Raw genomic sequence first — 20,898 nt, forward strand, 5'->3', positions numbered from 1 at the left:
CTTAAATGATGAACTTGCCATGGGGGCAAAAGTTTAATTTACTAGCATATACCAATACAAAACCATATCACAGTTAGAAAGCTTATTATTAATTATTGTACCAGATATTTTTATAATTACCACTTTTAATATACCTATTCAGATCTAATTTGTTTAATGGCATTTTCCGTTTTTAACTTTCATTAAATTACCTTTTTATCGCTGTTAAAAACTAAATTTATAAAACAGAAGGCACATGTCACTGGTGTTCAACTCTGCCTTTCAATATACAGTAAATCTAATATTTGAGAATTTAGGCACTAAAATGTCTGTTAGGGTCAGTAACCAAACTGTATTGAGAGACTTCAGCAAATCACTTTCAAACATGTTACTATAATAATTATACAGTATACTGTACATATAAAAAAAAAAAAAACCTAGTGAAACATGCCAAGCTCCAGTTTTCAAATAAAAGGGAATTGAGAGGGGTGAAGTCCACCAATATAAAGATGAACTTGATTATTAATTCTGAACACAAAAGCACCATCTATTTGGGGATTTGTTTATTTAAAAGTATTAGTTACATTAGTTATTACTTACAAAAACAGTAACTAAATATGTTGTACCGTCACTTATTATAAAATGTAAGGCAGTACAAGCAGTACAATAATTTTTTCTTCTTTTGTATGAAAAACTGCACATTTGACTGGCCAGAATGTTATGAAATCCTAGGTTCACATATGAATCTTCCTGAAACTGAACCGGAATACATATACAAACATAATGATTTTCTTGTGTTTTATAAATATGTGTAGTCTATTTAATGACATGAAGTAAATAACATCAATCCCCTATTTATAGGCATGACCTGAGCCACCAAAGAATCATGTTAAGGACACTGGCCACTACATCGCCCAATCACACTACAACTTCAACATATGAATTGAAAAGAGCTGGATTAAAAGTAAACTGACACTTTATTAATATGCCCTGTTACAAGACTGCACGCAGCACACTCTTTCCTACTTGGTTGTGCAATTGAGCCCTGCAAAGGAGTAGCTTCTTAAAGCTTCATTATACTGCTATAGGCAGTAGTGCAACAGGATAGAAGTCATGCAAGCAGGTTGGATGTAATTTCTTAGGAACAGAGACACTAATGGATCTTTTGAAGCATGTTGGTACAACAGACTGAGTTAAGAAGAGATTAAATATTACCGTGAACACTAGTACAAGCTGATCGACACACATCTTAAAAACATGTCCCGGTGGTTTAGACCTGCTGCCTTCCTGGTGAAAGATCTTCTTACACTGTGTTCTGACAAAGTAAGCACTGTTTCCTCACTGGGCACTGGCTGGAATCAGCACCATTCATATCAAACCACGTGCAGAAATCATTAAGTTAACTGCCAGAGAGATGCCAGCACTTAAATCTGGTGGAGGGAGTAGTTTTGTAGTCTGTTATTATCCATAGAGCTTACTACATGTGCCTGCGACTGGACTGTTCAAGTTGTACTTTCAATTCTTCCCCATACTGCCATTTAGCATTTTTCACAGCTCTCCTTGGGTTATAATCATCCATATTCACAGACACAAGACCTCAGATATACGTAGCAGTGTGTATGTTTAGTGAAACGTAATATAAACATCCATCTGTGCAGAATTATATTCAAACAGAAATTTAGCAATACTACACTTTATTATTCATGTAACAATTTTCCAAATACACTAGAACAAAATGCGATTTCTGAAAATGACATCTCTAAAGCTGTCACAATGACTTTCTACCAAGCACAAACATTACCAGACAGCAACATGTCCTTTCCTGATCTGATGCAGAAATGTACAGTTAAACTTTCTTAACCTTTTACATTAGATCAGTACAATTAATATTTTAATTGAATTCCAATAGTAACTTTTAGAGTTCTGATGTGATGAAAAGTAATAAGTGCATAACTTTTTAATAAGCTAAACTACACTGGCTTCTGGTACAAAATAATTTTATCTTAAAAACTCTACCACTGACTGGAAAATCATTCTTTGTAACGAGCATATGAAAATTAGATATAGCCTAAATTGTAATTAGCAAAATATATATTATATTGTCAGACACATTTTTCTGTATTTCTTCAATATTGCACTCATCTACCGATTTTCTAAGCATTCTTGATTCAGTAAGTTGGTGTGCAAGACAGGACACCGGCTAAACAAACACCCACCTACTCCAAGAGTAAGCTCATTTTGAGCCATCAATTAATTTAACAACATATGTTTGAGATGCGGAACTAAAGTTTAATATAGAAGAAAACTGACATGGAAAAAGCATTGTAAAACATGGCAAACAACTAACTGGACAACAACAAATCCCCAGTGCCTTGAGCTATGGGGTAGAAACAAAGAATGAAAGGATTGATGGACTTACTGCAAAGGTTAACTTTCTGCAGTTAACAGTTATTTGAATTTTTTACAAAGCCAACTTCAGACCTGCTTCAAATTCTTTCAAAATCACTGCCTATAATGGAGGAAATAAAAGGGACTGGACAGCCAGCTGGCATATCATTATTGTGAAACCACACATGTATTTCCTCTAGAATTTGTGCTGTTTGGAGTTTATTTTCCTGGCCTTATCTTTATAGAGATACAGTACATTAGTACTTGCTTACATTATTATTGGTACAGTTAATAAGGAGAAAACAATGTATATTAATAATGCTGTATGTGTTTACATGTTGGTATGTACATACCATCTGGTATTTAAACTTGATACTTAATGCTATTATTGGATTTAATTGTATCTGTAAATGACAGTCTGGGCGTACCGCTAGGAACATTTAAGGTTAATTATCTCTGAGATCTGATGTAAAACCCAATTACTGTATGTCCAACTAATTTATGAATTGTTTAGATTTACAATTTAATGGTGATTTTAATTTTGTTTTTTTGTTTTTTATCACTAAGGAGTTGCACCCTTTGCTTATTGTTATTTTCTGTTGTTATTTTTGACAAACAAAGGTCCAATGTCCATGGTTTTTATATTAAAACACAAGTAATGCTTATTTACGTCAAATTTTACAATTAAACAGTTAAATATAGTTACTTTATTTAATTGTTTATCTACAGTAAATGCTGTTTTCCTCTTTTTAATACTGTCTTTTAATGTAAACCTATGCAATATTTTTATATTTTTTGTCCTGCCTTTAGGTATCTTAACCATTTATTTTATTGCACTGCCATTTCTCATCCTTAAAAATATTAAGCTACAATACCACAATTACCTGTCCAATAAAGAAAAACAAATTGAAGTTACTCTTGATGATGGTAGAGAACTTTTATAAAGTATTTCCATTTCTGCATTTTATAGAGCAATTACAAATTAGAAGGACCTTAAGGTAACGGTTTTAGTTTACTATGTGTAGAGCTTCAAATAATGTACTCAGTTTTTGAAGCCAGACCATAAATTATTAATACAGAAGTAATAACATTAGATTGGATTTTAAACATACTCTTAACTGATGATTATAAATTATGAATAAAATAAACAAATTTAAACAATTACATGTGTAATATGCCATATGAATCAAGAATCTTCAGCATAGACAATGTAAATTCAATAAGGGCTTTCTTATTCTCCTCTCTTAACAAACTGTATATATTTTTTAAAATGAGTTATTCCACATTTTGCATGGGGGACAGCTATAATAATAATAATAACCCACTGAACCAGGGGTTGGTACTGTGGTTTAATGCCTTTTCTCCTCCTCCCTCTGCAGAACAGAAGCCTAACCACCACTCCAGTGCTAACATCACTTCTGTTGTCTGCCCTCCTGGCACATCCCCCCCGCTTCCAGTGGAAAGACCCACACTGTATATTCCAGAGGGCCATCAACCTAGAGCAGTTCAGTCTAGAACTATTATCTGCATAGACCTTTCAGCACTTGTTAAATGTGCTAGCATTGAATATACAGGGTTCATCCAGGGTTGTGCTCCACTACTCTTTACCTTTGTTTGTCTCCTCTTTACTTTTTAATTATTTTTTTTATTAATTTTAATTAGAAGCAGATAATCCTCTTTTACAATGGATAACTTCATAATGCCTCACTGTGTTAGCTAAGTCAGAACTTTTCTTTATTTTTCATTTTCTTGCTTTGTAGTCATTCTGGAGTGTGTTCAGACCAAAGTGTGTGTGTGTGTGTTTATTTATTTATTTACTTGCTTACTTATCTACTTATTTATGTATTTATTTATTTAAAGAGCTTCTGTAAAAAAATCCCAATTTCCTCCTGCGGACAAATAAAGTTCTATCAATCTATAAATGAATATGGTAGTCTTTATACTTTGCAGTTACATATCTATGACGTCATTCTCTTAAGTTACAGAACATATATAAAGAAAGGCTTTGGCTCCAGACCACTGTAAACAAGACCTTGTCTTTAAGTGCCTGACAGACTGTAGTTACATTTTTAAATGTTTTTTTATTTTTTCAACTCATTAATGGATTTAGCCAATAAAATATGCAAGGGTAAAAGGCAGGCTCTTTCTGGTTATTAGTTCACAAGATGTTGGAGCTAATTTAATATTGCTGTTAAATGTGCTTATTTGAGTTTTTTATCATGAAATGTCGCCCAGTTGAACTGGTCTCTCAGGTTTGGTTTTTGTCCTGTGTCCAATGCTACCAAGGCAGAATCACATTCATCTGACCATGTCAAGAAAACTCAGATTCTGGAAAAAAAAAAAAGAGTTCAAGGAGATTTATGTATCATTATCATTAACGAAAACTGAAATTAAACCCAACTAAAAAACTTTTTGTTAACTAAAATAAAAATGAAATTAAAAGCCAAATGAAAAATGAAAATGAAGCTAAATCTAAAACCGCATACTCAAAAACTAGATAAAATAAAATAAAAAAGGGTGGAAATGAAAATCTGTTTCCACATTTTTAAGCTTCAGCACACCTTATACAAAAGAGGGATGGCACACAGGCACTAATAGATTTACTTCAGTATAAAACAAGTAAATTACACCCAACCACTTTAAATGATTTGCCTCAACTTAAAAATGGTGGGTTCAATAAGATAAAAAGAATTATATTAGTTCACATTGAAAATATTAAGTGTGAATCATTACCTTAATTATTTTAAGTTGAATGGAGGTTGTATTTTTGTCAGTGTAAGATGGAACACTGCTGTTGACTCTTCCTCTTTTTTCATTATACGGCTATGTAGGCTAATGCACATGATAACTGCCAACTGACTAGACAGAACATGCTACTGAACATAACACAGAGCAAAGAACTGGTCGTAAATGGGACAGTATTGTCTGGGAGTACTTCGAGTCTGACACTGAAAGTAACAAGAGCAAGTGCGTAATAGAGGACACGACAGTCTGGCTTCACAGACTCAATTAAAGTAAAAGAAGCTGACAAATTTAAAAGCACACTTAAACTACTCTCATAAGGAAGTCTATAAAGAGGCTGACGACCATGACATGATGAAAAAGCACAAACCTATCAAAGAAGGTAAAATGACAGGTTATGTCGGTCAACAAACTTTATCTTTGTCTCTGCAGAAAGATGCTGTCTGGTCACCTCAGTCAGTCAAGAACAAAAAGAGAGAAAGCATACTGGCACAGCCATTTACTAAATATACAGTATAGGAGGTTGTGTGAATCAACTGATGAGGTATGGTAAAGTGTGCGATGCAATGAACAGATGAACACAAGTGAGAAACATTTTATAAAATATTCAGAAAATAACTCTCTGCATAGATGGTCAAAGTAAAAAGAGCCTCACTGAGTCTATTATAGGAACATCTGCTTGTTTCTACAGTCCCTTTGCTAAAGTATGCAAGCAAGGTACAGCATGAAATACTTCATCTTCATCAAAAGGACTTGTTTATGAGCTAAGACGGAAACTAAATAATGATTAATTGAGGTAAATGACCAATAATAACAGTAGACATGGTCACAGTTTCATAAAGCTAAACTGAAAATAAAATGACAGGTACAAATAGTACAGAAATAAAACTAATTTACACAGATGGGACTAAAATAAGTTTGGTTCATACATTCATATTCTGAACCAGCTTTTTTTACTGCAGTATTTCAAGGAACACCTCTCCCTGACCCTGAACTGGATAAAGTGGATTTGAGAATTATATAACAAAAGAGTCTTGAGGAGATACAGCCTAAGCCCACATCAATAATTGTACAGTAGCAACAGACCCTGGAAGGGACAGCCTAATGGCATACTCACATAACAACGTAACAAGTAAATTAGCCTCAACTAATAATTTCCCGAAGTATAACAAGAAATTAAAAGTATTTCATTAACCTTGCCTGTGTTATGGATGTAAAAGGAAACAGGAAAAGAAAGAGATAAGAGAAATTCCATGTGAACATGGAGAAAGCGCACAACTTCATTCACAGTGAGAAAGGGATGAACCAAACACCAAATTCCACAGCTATAACATAATTTTATTTATTTGATTTTGTAACACCTTCAGATATGGTCATAAACCTTATAATCGTTTTAAAAATCAGCTTATTTTATCTATTACACTTGTATTTTGGGAGGTCACAAACATTTGTCTGGCCAGTACCATGTCTTTCATTTACACTATGAAATTATACACTGCATAATAAAATTTGTATGTTAATAAAAGAGTGGCAAGTCTATTTAAACTGACAGCGCTACTAGAAGGCAAATGACAAATGGAAGTGAAGTAAATTACAAATATGCAATAAAACAGAATATTCTGAAACCCACGAACCAGTATTAAACCACACTTAACATTTTTGCAACTGATTTTAAAATATGCGTAACACTGATAACAACAGACTAAATATCAGGAGAGCTCTCCTTAAGCTCAGCCATTTATACAGAAAGGCAGATTTTCTTTTGATTTATGAAGTCAAGTGTGCATTGCATTAGGCAAAACTGCTTAGAGTGCTGGGACTATTTCTGAAATTCTTTTATTAAAAGAACTGGGACCCGGCAGCAAACAAAAGCATTGGCACGGATGTGTATAAATCATTAATAGTGTGCTGTGCGAAGGTTGAATTTGCTGTGTTGGCTTGAAAATCCTGCTCTGCACTACAGGGATTTCAGGCCTGGAATTGGTTGCTGTGAAATGTACTCCATCATTCACCACGGTTGACGCTTCTGATAGCTCTGTACTCTCTCCCTATCTCCCACCCAGCCGCTCTTTTTTTTTTGGTGCTGCCTGCATTTACCAGCACACATTTCCTTCTTGTCTTCCACACAGAACTTATTTGCTCTTGCCTTATCAATTTATTTTTCAGCTTTTTCAACAACTTGATTGTAGCTCTTTTACATTACCTACATTATACTTCATTGTTCCTATACACATTTTCTTTATTGCGTGTTAAAAGTACTGCAAAGTAATTATTGAACAACAGCTATTCTGCCTTTAAAAGGCCTTCAAGATTTCCATCAATTGCAATTCTAATATGGTAGTATGTTAAAGCCACATAAAAAGTGCAAATCTGCTTGCTGGTGCATGAAAAGGAAGTCAAACTGCTGCAGCAGCACAGAAGAAAAGGGAAAAAATAACTTGTAGTTAGCATGAAGAAAAATAAAGTAATTTGTTTAGGCCCATAACATATCACAATGAACATTGGAATATTGAAATTAATTGTTGCACAGAACTTTATGTTATACTACTTGATTGATATTCCTATAAATGAATACCACTCAAGCAAAGAATAAATGATGCAGTATTTATTATACAGTACAAATAACTAAGCAACACAAGTTCATATACAAGTGATCCCTTACTTACCAACCAGACAAGCTGAAGGAAAGAGAAAGGAAAAAGTAAAATTAAAAAAAAGAAAATACAATTGTGAAATTCCTTTTCTAATTTTCTTCCCCCATTCGTCGTCTTCTTGGTACTGAACTGTTAAAGTGCCTAGAAATTAGCCTAATTAAATCTTAAGAGTACAATGAAAAGGAACAATTAATGGGAAAAAAAGAAAAGAGGAATGCTGCATAGGATGAAGCAGCCTTTCAGAAACAAGCATTATAAGGAATGAGCATACAAATTCACAGAAAAGTCACTTTGTATTAAATGACAATGACATTCTGAACGGAAGTAAATGAAGCCACCACAGTGCTCTTCTGTCAGCTTTGAAATTATCTAAGCATGTTTCTCAACATTAAAGAGACAACCTTTTTTCTCCCCCTGCCACAGAGCATTAATTGAGCTATGCAGCCATGTTATGACCTAGTAGCACAAACTGCAGATGAAGGGAAACTACAGCTGCCTCCTAGTTGTACCACCCACTATGTGCTGGTATGTGTCTCTTAAAGAAGAAAATGATTTCCCATTCTGTAACCAAAATGAATAGAATGCATAATTCACTTATCTGTATTTAAACATATACATATCAGATTAGTTTTTATGGTGCTTTTTAATGCACAGTTTTACAGTATGCTTATTTATATTTGCTAAATATTAAAATAGTGCGGCTCACTATCAAACGGTTGTCTATAGAAATGTTTGCCTCAACAAATTATAAAGGAGCCAAATAATTCAAAGAAGAGTCACTACACGAAGGATATTTTAATCTAACACACTGTTTAATTCAGCACAAAACGCATCTTTAAAATAGAACATATTTTGTTTTTCTGTGTCTAATTTGATTAAAAAACATGACATAATGCAGAAAATAAGTCAATATGACAATATAGAATAAAACTTTTCAAAAGACTCAAGACTATCAAATAAAAGATAAAATTGTTTTCCTCATCCCCTAGTTTTATTTTAAAAATCTAAACAATATTCAGAAAATAAATACTAAGAAATAAAGCATCTCGGAAAAATGTTTACCATATAAAGGAAATGTGTCAAAAATGTCTTCTACACATTATTTTATATGTATTTCAAATTGACAAACCACCATGTTTATCTGAACTAAACAAGCATTTCAAAACACAATAAATTGCATTACTTATCTTCTAATCCACTTATCCAGAACTCAGGTCTGCAGAGAGCCAATATCTATCGTAGCAGCACTGAGTACTAACCTCAGCATGACACCAGTCCATCACAGGGTATGCTAACGTTCACAATGGTCACTACAGATAAATTTGTACAATGCAAAAGTACAAGAGAGCAAGCCAACAGATTTAATAGAACGAAATTAAAAGAATTGTCAGTGACCAACCTGAACAAATCTATATTAATAGCAAAAATTTTTAATTATTTTTAATATAGTTCTTATACCTAGAGGGTGCAAGAATTCTCTTTGCTTAGGTTTCTTTATTGCAAACAAACTTTCCTAACTGGCATCATAAATATACATACTTAAATTCTTGATAGGTTTGTATGTATATACACATTCTGTAATTAGAGTATACGCATACCCATGTATGTAACATTCTTTATTTTGTGTGGAATCTTTCCCAGAATTTACCATTGCAAGGTTCTTTACACAGGAAACAAGAACACAAATACCGATACAAACAACAGTAAACATGCGATACACATCATATGTACTCAAGAGGTTTTTTGTTCAGGCAGATATTGAACAGGAAAACCTAATCCAGTGTCTCTTCTCTGTACAGAGAACAACGTAGGATGACTACACAAACAATCAAAAACTTAACTATTTTTTCACAGGCATTTTTTTTTTTTTTGTATTTTTGATTGGTGTTACCTATGCTCAGATATTTTTTTTTCTTATAGCTCTTTTTTATTATACATAATTTTGACAAACATGAATTATCAGGTGATCTGTTTTTCATTCTTATGACAAATTTGATATACACAATGGCAAATGACAATTCCTGGTATGATCTACAGATGTTTTGGGCTTTGACCAAACAGGCTGCATACAAAAGTCAGGCATCCTAACTACCACCAAACATAAACCAAAAACAAACATTACTGTGGTTGAAAGCAGGAAAGGGTAACCAATATCAGCACCTCAATACTTGTAATAAGATTCTGTTGCAGGCACAACACAACACATTGTTGCAGTACTTCTATAATTAAAGTTTGCCACTGTACTCAATGGAAGAATAAAAAGAATTATTTATGACAGGATTTCATATCAAAAGTTAAAGTATTAATTCTCAGAAAAGCTGCATCTTTAAAAGAATGTTAGATAAAATGTAAGGCCATTATTTCAGAGATTCATTTATTAGCTCACAATTGAAAATGGGAATACATTAATGTTATCAATATTATATTCTGAAAGAGAATCACATTATATCTCACTATTGCTCTTACTATTACACTTTCAGAATAAATCTCATCCTTATACTCTTTGCATATAAGGATCGTTACATGTACATAAGGGTGCTTTCTTTCAAATTTAACAGTGTTCACAGTGTAAAATAAATGCTGGTAACAATTGTGCATTTACTTGCTGTCAGGGCAACTGACAAGCCTCAAACATTACTGAAAAAACAGCAATTGCCACTACCTGACAGAATAATATTCCTTGTACTCACAGCCAATGAAGTACTTGCAGCTGCTTCTTAACTTTGGGAAATTAGGATGGTGTATCAACATCTGAAAGAGCAGAGACACTGGTAACTCACCCAAGTTAATTCTTTACAATATTTCCCTCTGACATTTTGTGCATTTTCTATTAACCTCTAAATAGCTCAGGGTCTGGGATTCAAATTTGTCATCTTTCAACACGAAGGCTGTAAAACCTTAAACAACTTTCAATGCCTTGACTTAGAAGAGTGTAGTTGATTTGACTAAATGTTGACTTGATGAATTGGACACACCTTTTCTGTGATTGTGATTATCCTTTGCATAGCGGCTACAAGAATAATACTGCAGGTACAAAAGGCAGAAATGACATTCCATTGCAAGGTGGCTGGCTTCAGCCCTACATCAGTAGGACGTTTATAATTTGGGAGTACTTAGGAGAACAGACACTGCTTCTCAAGATCGATATAAGGAATGTGAAGAGGTTTGAACATCTAGTGAAGATCACGTCACATCCCGGTCATTGCCTCTTCCAGCTTTTCCCATCGGGCAAGAGATACAGAGCAATGAAAACCAGGACAAACCGCCTTAAAAACAGCTTTTATCCAAAAGTAATCATGGCCCTGAACTTAGAATAAAACTGCTCCTTATCATTCTCCCAATGTGCAATATAGACCTTAAGTCAACCAGTGCAATTTGTACATTTAACCAGTGCAATTTGTATATATACCAAGTGCAATTTGTATTTTTGTAAAGTACTTTTACTATTATTCAGTTTGTTATTATTTTCTTTCTTCTTGTCTTTTTAACTCTGATGCCTCACACTGAGTCAACTGCACCTTCAATTTCATTGTTCCTTTGTAAAAGTGACAATGACAATAAAGATCTATCTATATATCTAAGATAATCCTGGTGCAACAGAGGTGCACCCAGCATAGCCCACTTAGAAGAAACAATGGAGCACACCCAAGATATGCTGAAGAAATGACATTGTTCTGGGAGGAACTGGGACTACTTTATGTTAAAAGAGAGCTGATGCTGGAAGCAGGTGGGTATTTCAGTCTGTCAGTAAAATCAATTAAATGAATATAGTATAAGGCACTGTTAAATAGTGGGTGACTCTGGAGCAACAGCTTTTAACACATTTTCCGGGATGTTAGCGACTAGGTAGAGTATGAGTTATTCTTACAGAGGTTTCAGTCCAGCCGCCAGTTCTACCGAAATTTGTAGAGAAATTAATTTTATCTTGGGGTAAGAAACACCGAACTCCCCAACCCAGAACACATTTTACAAAACATTTAAACGTAAATGTTCTCACTACTCATTTGCTGCTGCAGGATACTGCAATCCAAACTCACATTTTGGAAACTTGATTATCCTGAAACACTAGGCCCTATAAAGAAGAAACAGTTTACCCAGGATACTGACTATAAAGCTTAAGGGAACTTAGTCTTCAGAAGAGCCTAGCTTTTATTCACAACAAATAATGGCACTGAATTGGAAATTGTTTTAGTGATAGATGTGCATTTTGTAACCAACGTTCATAGAATGCACAATTCACTTATCTGTCCTTAAATATATACATATCAGATTAGCTTTTATTGTGTATTTTATGTACAGTATGCTTTTGTATATTTGCTAAATATTAATAAATAGCGTTTCACTATCAAACTGTTGCCTAAAGAAATGTTTGCCTATATAAATCACAAAAGAGCCTCATAAATCAAAGAAAAGTCACTACATGAAGGATATTTTAATCTAACACACTGTTTAATGTGTGATAGATTTTAGTTTGTCACAATGCCTCAGCAATTCACTAAATCTGTAGTAATGCTGTCTAGTTAAATATGTAGGGACAGTGTATTTGTCTCACAGCAGCTGTAATGATAGCGGAGACATTAACGTAAAGCTGAGATGCAGTGTTTTTATTAATTTTATTTGTTTCAGGGCCCCTTGAATGTCACAGAAGTGGCATCAGTTGCACATAGCTTCTCACCTAACCATTATCCATAGAGCTTTCTTTTGGGCCAATCTGTTTTAATAAACAGTTGTAATTACTAAATATCCATCCATCCATCTTCTAACCCGCTGAATCCGCATACAGGGTCACGGGGGTCTGCTGGAGCCAATCCCAGCCAACACAGGGCACAAGGCAGGAACCAATCCTGGGTAGGGTGCCAACCCACCACAGAATTACTAAATATATAAAGCTTAAATCATGTTTGTCCAACATGCAAATCAACTCTGTTGAAACTATCTCTAACAAATTTTGTACAGGAGAAGATCATAGGTTATGTTTAGTTGCAAAATTTTTGGCCCAGAGAATTTATTAAGTGATTGCACCAACACTTAATTCCACTCCAGGCAGCACCGGGTACCCATGATAGTTGCGGGTATAGCTTTTAAGTAAACAGCAAGGTTCACAATTGTACTATACTTCATGTAAACTGTCTTAAGATTGTGTTTTCTGTAGAAAAGTGCTAGTAATAATGGTAAATAAAACGTGAACCAGTAAAAGTCAAGAGGTTGAATAATGCCAGCATGCCACTCAAAACAGTTTCTGCAGAATATTAGGCACAATCACCCCGATAACTGACAGCCATGCCCCTGGATTGCCCAAGTGAGTCAAATATTGGATGGTTAAGTTTCCATGACATCCTCTCTTTCTCTCGGGTGGGGGCTGAATTCTGTTTAGTTAAGCTGGTCTTGATTAAATATAATGTTGTCTTTTTTGTTGTAAGAGTCAGACTTGATCGTATAGAATGTTATTTTCATCAAATAAAAAAAAAGGTTTCTATGTCATGTTTAATAATGCAAACATCTATGAAATTACTAAAGATTATATCTTTGGTAAGGCACATAAGAAATGGAACCTGCCTTGATGAAATAACTATATTCTATGGAAGAAAAAAGCAAAATTCACACGGTCATGCAAAAGAGCTACAGTATGTCAAGTTGTGCTGACCTCATTGGTACTGTCCCTGGCCAAATTAGTCCTGTTAATTATGAAGTGCATGCCAACTGAAGCCTCCACACTACAGCAGAGGATTTGGTGCTCCAATGACCATGAAAATCATGCAATGGGTATTATACTGTATGACATTCCAGTCTCCAAGATGGGCCTATAAAAAAAGGAGTATGCTGGGGAAAAGACTGTGAGCAATGATAAGAAATGTGAGGAAAAGGAAAGTTAAAGCAGCATTCCAACTTTAATTGGTTTTATTTGTGTGCTACCGTCTTTTACCTCAGCCATTTATGCCCTTTTTATGTTATGTTAACTATAACTTAGACATGAAAAAGAAGAGGACTGTTACATTTTATTTTTATTGTTTGAGCTGGGATGCTCTGCTACTATATCAGATGACAAGAGCTGTGCAATGGGTTCAGTACAGTGTACAGCTTAAAGCATGCCTTACACTGCATAAAAATAATTAATAAAATTAAATAACAATACTCCAGAAGAAAACATTCCTAAAAGATATCTGATAAACTTTTATAAATAGCTTTACTTACACAAATTTTACTGCAAATGGAATTAGGACAAATAGATCAGTAGCTGAATTAAATATGAATACAAAATAATTCTGCTTCATTTTATGGCAAAGAAGCACTGAACTCATTTTCATTATTTCATGGATCCTCTCTAAGGAGTCAGCACATCAGAATATAATTAACTAAAGAAACAATTTTAATAAAGCACAAATAAAACAATGGTGTACGTATGTTTTTAATAAAACAATTTATGCCCTTAAGAGAACTCTTTCTGCTTATTTGTTTACTTTGTAATGCCAAGGGGAGACGACTGATCACTTCAAGCTATATGTATTGCAAAAAAAAAAAACTGATCATGCATCATTTGCTTTTAAAAAATGAAAAGTTAAGATTTTACATAAACACCCTGAATTTATTTGCTTTTTTTTTTCTTCAGAGCTATGGAAACAAACTGATAACTGAAGTCATCATGAGTATTTTTTTTAACTTTTATTGAATTTATTTAAGGCATGTAATATTCCATACAATCAAGTCAAACTTAATTCAACTCCCACCCATGAGAAAGAGAGAAAGGCCATCAATTTCTACATTTTTAAATTATGTTCAATGCAAAATGACCATAAGTGTTAAGGAAATACATGTATTTTATTAACAAGAAGTATTTACAGTATTTAGGTTTTAATTAGACAAAAAAGATTGTACTGTAATGGTGACTGCTTACATACAGTTGGTAGATACGTAGATATTAAAATGACTATATAATAGATTTAGTGCTACGGAAAACTATTTCACTGTCTTGGATTCCTCTAATATTACAAATTTTTGACATCAACTGTTTTCAGGTTTTCATCTAATCGATATACAACAAATAACAGTGAACAAATAACACTTTTAAAATTATTTTACATACCTACTTAATAAGCTGCCAAAAACCAAGTTGCACTGTAGGAAAAAGCAACTATCCCCTAGTTAAATCAACTCAATTAAAAAGATAATTAGAGTTAGTTGACTGAACATGGCCAGACTCGATTACAGCCAGCCCTTCTCAATATAAGCCTCACTCATTTTGACTCCACCATCAAAATCAATTTGCAATCATGAACATTTAACAAGCATACATTTTTATAACCAAAGGAAATTCCTGAATTTGTAAGGCTCTGGGATTCCAATGAACCACACTTAGACATAATTTCTAAGATTAAAACAGGAATGAGCAGCCTATCAAATTACTTCATATGCACAGCTTGGAATCATCTAGGAAGTCTAAAAATATCTTAAAAAAACCTCAAAAGAAGTTCAGGCTTCCCTTGCATAAGCAAAGATCATTGTTCAAGAATCCACAAGCAGAAAGACATATTGTAAAAACTGGTTTCGTTGGAGGGCAGCAAAGCAGAAACCATTGCTAACCAATGTTTGCCTCTCTTTTGCCAGTATGCTTGATAATTCCAAGACCTTTTAGGAGAATGCCCTTTGGACAGATGAAACAAAAGTCAAACTTTTTGGCTGACATCTAATTATACCTGATGTAAAACAAGTGCAGCATTCAGCAGAAACATCATGCCAACAGTCAGACATGGTGATGGTGTTACTGTGACAGGATGCTTTTCTGCCTCAAGACCTGGATAACTTCTCATTATTAAAAAACACTGATTCAGAACACACAAGAAAATCCACATTAGAAAAGCTACACAGAAGAAAAATTAAAGTTTTGGTCCAGACCAGTCAAGGTCCAGACTTAACCCAGGAAATGCTTTAGCAGGAGTTTAAATGACAATTCCTGTTCAAAAACCAGCATGTTTTTAAATCAAAACAGTTTTGCAATGAAATAAGAAAATTACTGCACAGAAACGTGAAATACTTCTAATGAATTACAGGAAGCATTAGATTACAGTTTTTGCAGATGAGGGTGGAAAAGCCAGTTTTAAGCATGAGGGGACAATTACTTTTTCACACAGTGCTATTTGGTGTTGGATAATGTTGTTCATTCGATAAATTACCCAAGTAGAAAATGTGTAATTTGTTCACTCAGATGACATAATACCAGATTTTGGCTGTAGACCTGAAAAAAATCCCTACCAAATAATGAACAAGTAAAACAAAATGAAATGCTTAATCCTTGCAATGGTCTCAGAAAGCAAGAAAGAATTAAATCAGGAACAGAATGTAGAAGAAATCTTTACATTTATATAGTGCTTTTCTCACGATTCAAAGCACTTTCTACACAGAGAGTGGGAAACCACCTCGACCACCACCAATATGCACCATTTAAACTGAATGATGTGACGACTGCCATTTTTGCGCCAGCACACTTACCACACATTAGCCTTTAGGTGGTGTAGGGGTGGGAGAGATAGCCAATTAGGGTCATGGGAAATTTAGAAGGTCTAGAATGACTATACTGTGGTGGCAATATAGTAGTAATATAGTACTTACTTCTATATTTACTGGTCGAGGAAGCTGTTATCAAGACTAACTCTTGACTTCAACATGGATAACTGGGCACCTCACATATCTCATTTTTTCCAATATAAAGTATATTGTAAATGTTCTCTTTAACTTCTTTGCTTAATGTAACATCTGAACTGTGGAGACACATACATTTTCCAAGTTCCAACAAGTTAAACTTAAGGAAAAATCTATATAGTATACTCAATAAATTGCCGGACATCTGCCAACTTATCCATTCTTTGCCTATTTCATGAAATCGGTGGTCAGAATGAGAAATGGTAATTAGTGTTGGATTTGTACTAAAATTTTGACTTCAGTATCGATACCAGCTTTCAGACTTCAATACCCGTACCAAAACAGTTCTGAAGCAAGTAAAGGGTAACCTCAAACCCTGTAAGTCTCACTTCAGCTTCCCTGGTACACTGTACTACTGTGCATGTCCCTGGTACACCACGCCATCAACCCCACACTACACACCTCACACTCACACCTGGTGGCATGGATTGTGGACTATCTTACAGACAGACCTCAATATGTGCGTCTTGGAAACTGCAGGTCTGACATTGTGTTCAGCAATACAGGGGCGCCGCAGGGGACTGTACTTTCTCCGGTCCTGTTCAGCCAACATACATTAGACTTCCAATATGACTCAGAGTCCTGCCACGTGCAAACGTTCGCTGATGACACTGCTATTGTGGGCTGCATCAGGAGTGGGCAGGAGGAGGAGTACAGGAAGCTAATCAAAGACTTTGTTAAATGGTGTGACTTAAACCACTTACATCTTAACACCAGCAGAACCAAGGAGCTGGTGGTGGATTTTAGGAGGCCCAGGCCCCTCATGGACCCTGTGATCATCAGAGGTGACTGTGTGCAGAGGGTGCAGACCTATAAATATCTGCTGGATGACATATTGGACTGGACTGCCAATACTGATGCTCTATGTAAGAAAGGTCAGAACAGACTATACTTTCTGAGAAGGTTGGCATCCTTCAACATCTGCAGTAAGATGCTGCAAATGTTCTACCAGACGGTTGTGGCGAGCGCCCTCTTCTACACAGTGGTGTGCTGGGGTGGCAGCATAAAGATGAAAGACGCCTCACGCCTGGACAAACTTGTTAAGAAGGCAGGCTCTATTGTAGGAGTAAAGTTGGACAGTTTAACATCTGTGGCAGAGCGACGGGCATTAAGCAAACTCCGGTCAATCACGAAGAATCCACTGCATCCACTGAAAAGTGTCATCTCCAGACAGAGGAGCAGCTTCAGCGACAGACTGCTGTCACCGTCCTGCTCCACTGACAGACTGAGGAGGTCGTTCCTCCCCCATACTATGCGACTCTTCAATTCCACCCGGGGGAGTAAATGCGAACATTACTCAAAGTTATTGTCTGCTTTTTTATTTATTTATTTTTTTTTCATTTTTTCATTTTTATTACTGTTTAATTTAATATTGTTTCTTTGTATCAGTATACTGCTGCTGGATTATGTGAATTTCCCCTTGGGATTAATAAAGTATCTATCTACCTATCTATTATATTGTGCCGTGTCTATCTATCTATCTATCTATCTATCTATCACCACTACCCTCTTGATAGCATGAAGGCATGAAGTGTGCAATCATCCAAGCAACAAGTGGGGGAGGTGGGTTTTGGGGTGGGGGGCAGTTTCCCCATGAAGTCACAACCGCATCAAAGCACTTTGAAAATCTGACGTCCACTTTGATGACTTGAACATGTCGAAGCTTATAGCTTTCTTTCATAAGATGTACAGAATGAACATTTTTAAACATATACAATACCAAGTTTCATGGGGCATGTTGGGGAATGGTTTATTTTATTATCTGGTTTCTGAATACTCTGGGGTAACTAACTTGGGACACAATATGTTGCTGAGATGCAGAAGCTACCAGCTAACATAACAACATCTACTGGGACTTCTACCTGAATCAATGAAGAAATTAACATTTGAAGAGAACAAAAGCTTGACTTCATGTAAACTGCAGATGGGACAAAACTTTGAACAGCTGTTTTTCCGTCAACCGATATGACAACTATCATAGCGCGATCAAATATGTCAGATGATTTTAGTATACTCTGGTGCAAGATATGAACAGAAGTTTTTAATAAATGAGAAATTCTACAATATTTGCTAATGATGCACATTTGTCATAATAACATTTGGCAGAATAGGTGACCTGTAAATCAGACAATTTCTCCATACATCCTTGAGCTGAAATGCACTCATGTTGCTGTTTTCATTTCTTGCATTTTATACCAGATTTTATTTGTAATTTACAAACTTACAGAATTGGAGCTCCTTATTTAATTACTGTTAAGGATAAAAGTATGAATTAGCCTAATTGTTGACAACACATTACTTGGAGGAAAATATTTAAATACACAAGCATACATAAAGGTATGTTGCATGTACCTAAGTTTCCCAGGAAAAATACTTGTATTATGTATTTGTATTATGAATATTCATATTTTGAAAATTTTCAGGCTTCTGCCTGATATTGATATGATGTTCACTTTTAAGAAAAAAAAAAAAATCTTTTTCACTGATTTCATTAATAAAGTGACAGAATGTTTGTGCACCCAATATTGCTGTCATCTTACAACACCTGGACTGGGGAGTCATTCTTGGCTGGAGTGATCTCGCTATAGAATATGTATACAGTATATATGTTTTGGTAATGTTGACACAGGTTTACTCCAGAATGCAAATATGAATTTCTTGTACAATTCAAAGGCATACTCTGCTAGGTAAGCTGGAAACTTTAAATTTTAAACACTCATTGTGAATGAGTTGCGGGTATGTGTGCCACGTGACACAACAAAGTTCCATTTAGTGGCGTTTCCCACCCTGACCCTGTTGCTGCCAAGTGACATTGTACTGAGGAGAATTGACAGAGAACTGAATAGACAAAGTTGGAGACTCAGTGGGAACAGAGTGCTGTTTTTTGAAAGAGACATGTTCTGTTTCTGAAGCATCAAAAATTACAGCAAATGAAATCTTTAGTTCTGCTCCCTCTTTCTCTTCTTATGAATTCTGAAAGTATCCTGCAAAGGCACTTTTGAAGTTCCTGTGATTGGGATATATGGATAAATGCAAATCTTCCTCTCTTTGATTCTGAATGGTCTTATTTATTAGCAATCAAATAAAAAGATTTCAAAGGGTATAGTGTTACAAAATCATTTGCAAAACCTGGTATTTCATTACTCCTCCAAGCATTTTGTATTATTGCTAATACAGATGCTATTAGATGCTTGATAAAACTGTGAGTATGCATAATGCAAAATGTGCTTTGAGATAATTCAACATATTCGTATACATTATACTTTACAGCGAACCTGCACCTAGCACAGCAGAGATTAGCAAAATGGAAAATTACACACAAAACAAATATGGAAAATGAAGCAAAAAGCAGCCAACATTAATTGTTGTGTCAACACTTTAAAACATATTAATGTAAAACTGAATACTCGCTATTGTTGATGAATATCTCTGTGTTTAAGGTGAAATGGTTATTTGAGGGCTGCTAGAGAATGATTATGAGTGATGTCTTTATGCTACGTGTCTGTAATGATATTTCTATAACCAATACGAAATCAAATAATGTTCACCTGATGTTATAACAACTGAGTTTTTGGTTTACTTTACAACTTACTGGAGCTAAAGAGACTATATAAGACAGTGACATCACATTTAAGACATCCACATAATAAAAATATGATTGGCTAAAATAGCAACAGACAACAAGTTTCATTATCATACCTAGAAATTACAAATAACACAAAAAATGCAATACAGGTATACTGCCAGTGAACAAAGCTGTTACTTCTAAGTGAGCAACACATAGTCCAAAGTAACTCATTTCTACGTGCCAAAATGCACAACGCTCTGTTCAGTAGACTACTTTTAAAAAGCTTATAAAAAAAAGTATTAAAAGAAGAATATATGATCGTGTAGTATCCAAAAACACACATTAAATATAGAAGTGCATGTTGGCAGTTCACGGTGGCGCAGTGGTGGCGCTGCTGCCTCGCAGTTAGGAGACCCGGGTTCGCTTCCCGGGTCCTCCCTGCGTGGAGTTTGCATGGTGTCTGCGTGGGTTTACTCCGGGCGCTCCGGTTTCCTCCCACAATCCAAAGACATGCAGGTTAGGTGGATTGGCGATTCTAAATTGGCCCTAGTGTGTGCTGGGTGTGTTTGTGTGTGTCCTGCGGTGGGTTGGCACCCTGCCCGGGATTGGTTCCTGCCTTGTGCCCTGTGTTGGCTGGGATTGGCTCCAGCAGACCCCCGTGACCCTATTCGGATTCAGCGGGTTAGAAAATGGATGGATGGATGGATGTTGGCAGTTTATGGGATGTTCATGAAAATCATTTCATATCACCTTAAATGAAGGTCTCACTTTTATTGGCAGTTAGGATCACGAAAAACATAAAAACAAAAGCTTTATATAAAAAAAGAACTACAGTATGCTTGTGAAATAAAGGCTTTGTAGAAGCTTCACTCC

The 20,898-nt window shown here is 35.2% G+C and overlaps 1 protein-coding gene across 16 annotated transcripts in view; it reads right to left on the minus strand.

Moving 5' to 3' along the window:
* rbfox1 (RNA binding fox-1 homolog 1) overlaps positions 1–20,898 on the minus strand; it is a 2,577,027-nt gene that overhangs the window by 378,952 nt on the left and 2,177,177 nt on the right. For 12 of the 16 annotated variants that reach the window (XM_039775112.1, XM_039775116.1, XM_039775111.1 and 9 more), the window contains one exon: positions 7,776–7,787. The exons of the other annotated variants lie outside the window; for them this stretch is intronic. In XM_039775112.1, coding sequence (XP_039631046.1) covers positions 7,776–7,787 — 12 coding nt within the window. The remainder of the gene's footprint in view (positions 1–7,775; positions 7,788–20,898) is intronic. 16 annotated transcript variants of the gene reach the window in all.

Source organism: Polypterus senegalus, chromosome 13 (genome assembly GCF_016835505.1).
Source record: "Polypterus senegalus isolate Bchr_013 chromosome 13, ASM1683550v1, whole genome shotgun sequence".
Taxonomy (NCBI): Eukaryota; Metazoa; Chordata; class Cladistia; order Polypteriformes; family Polypteridae; genus Polypterus; species Polypterus senegalus.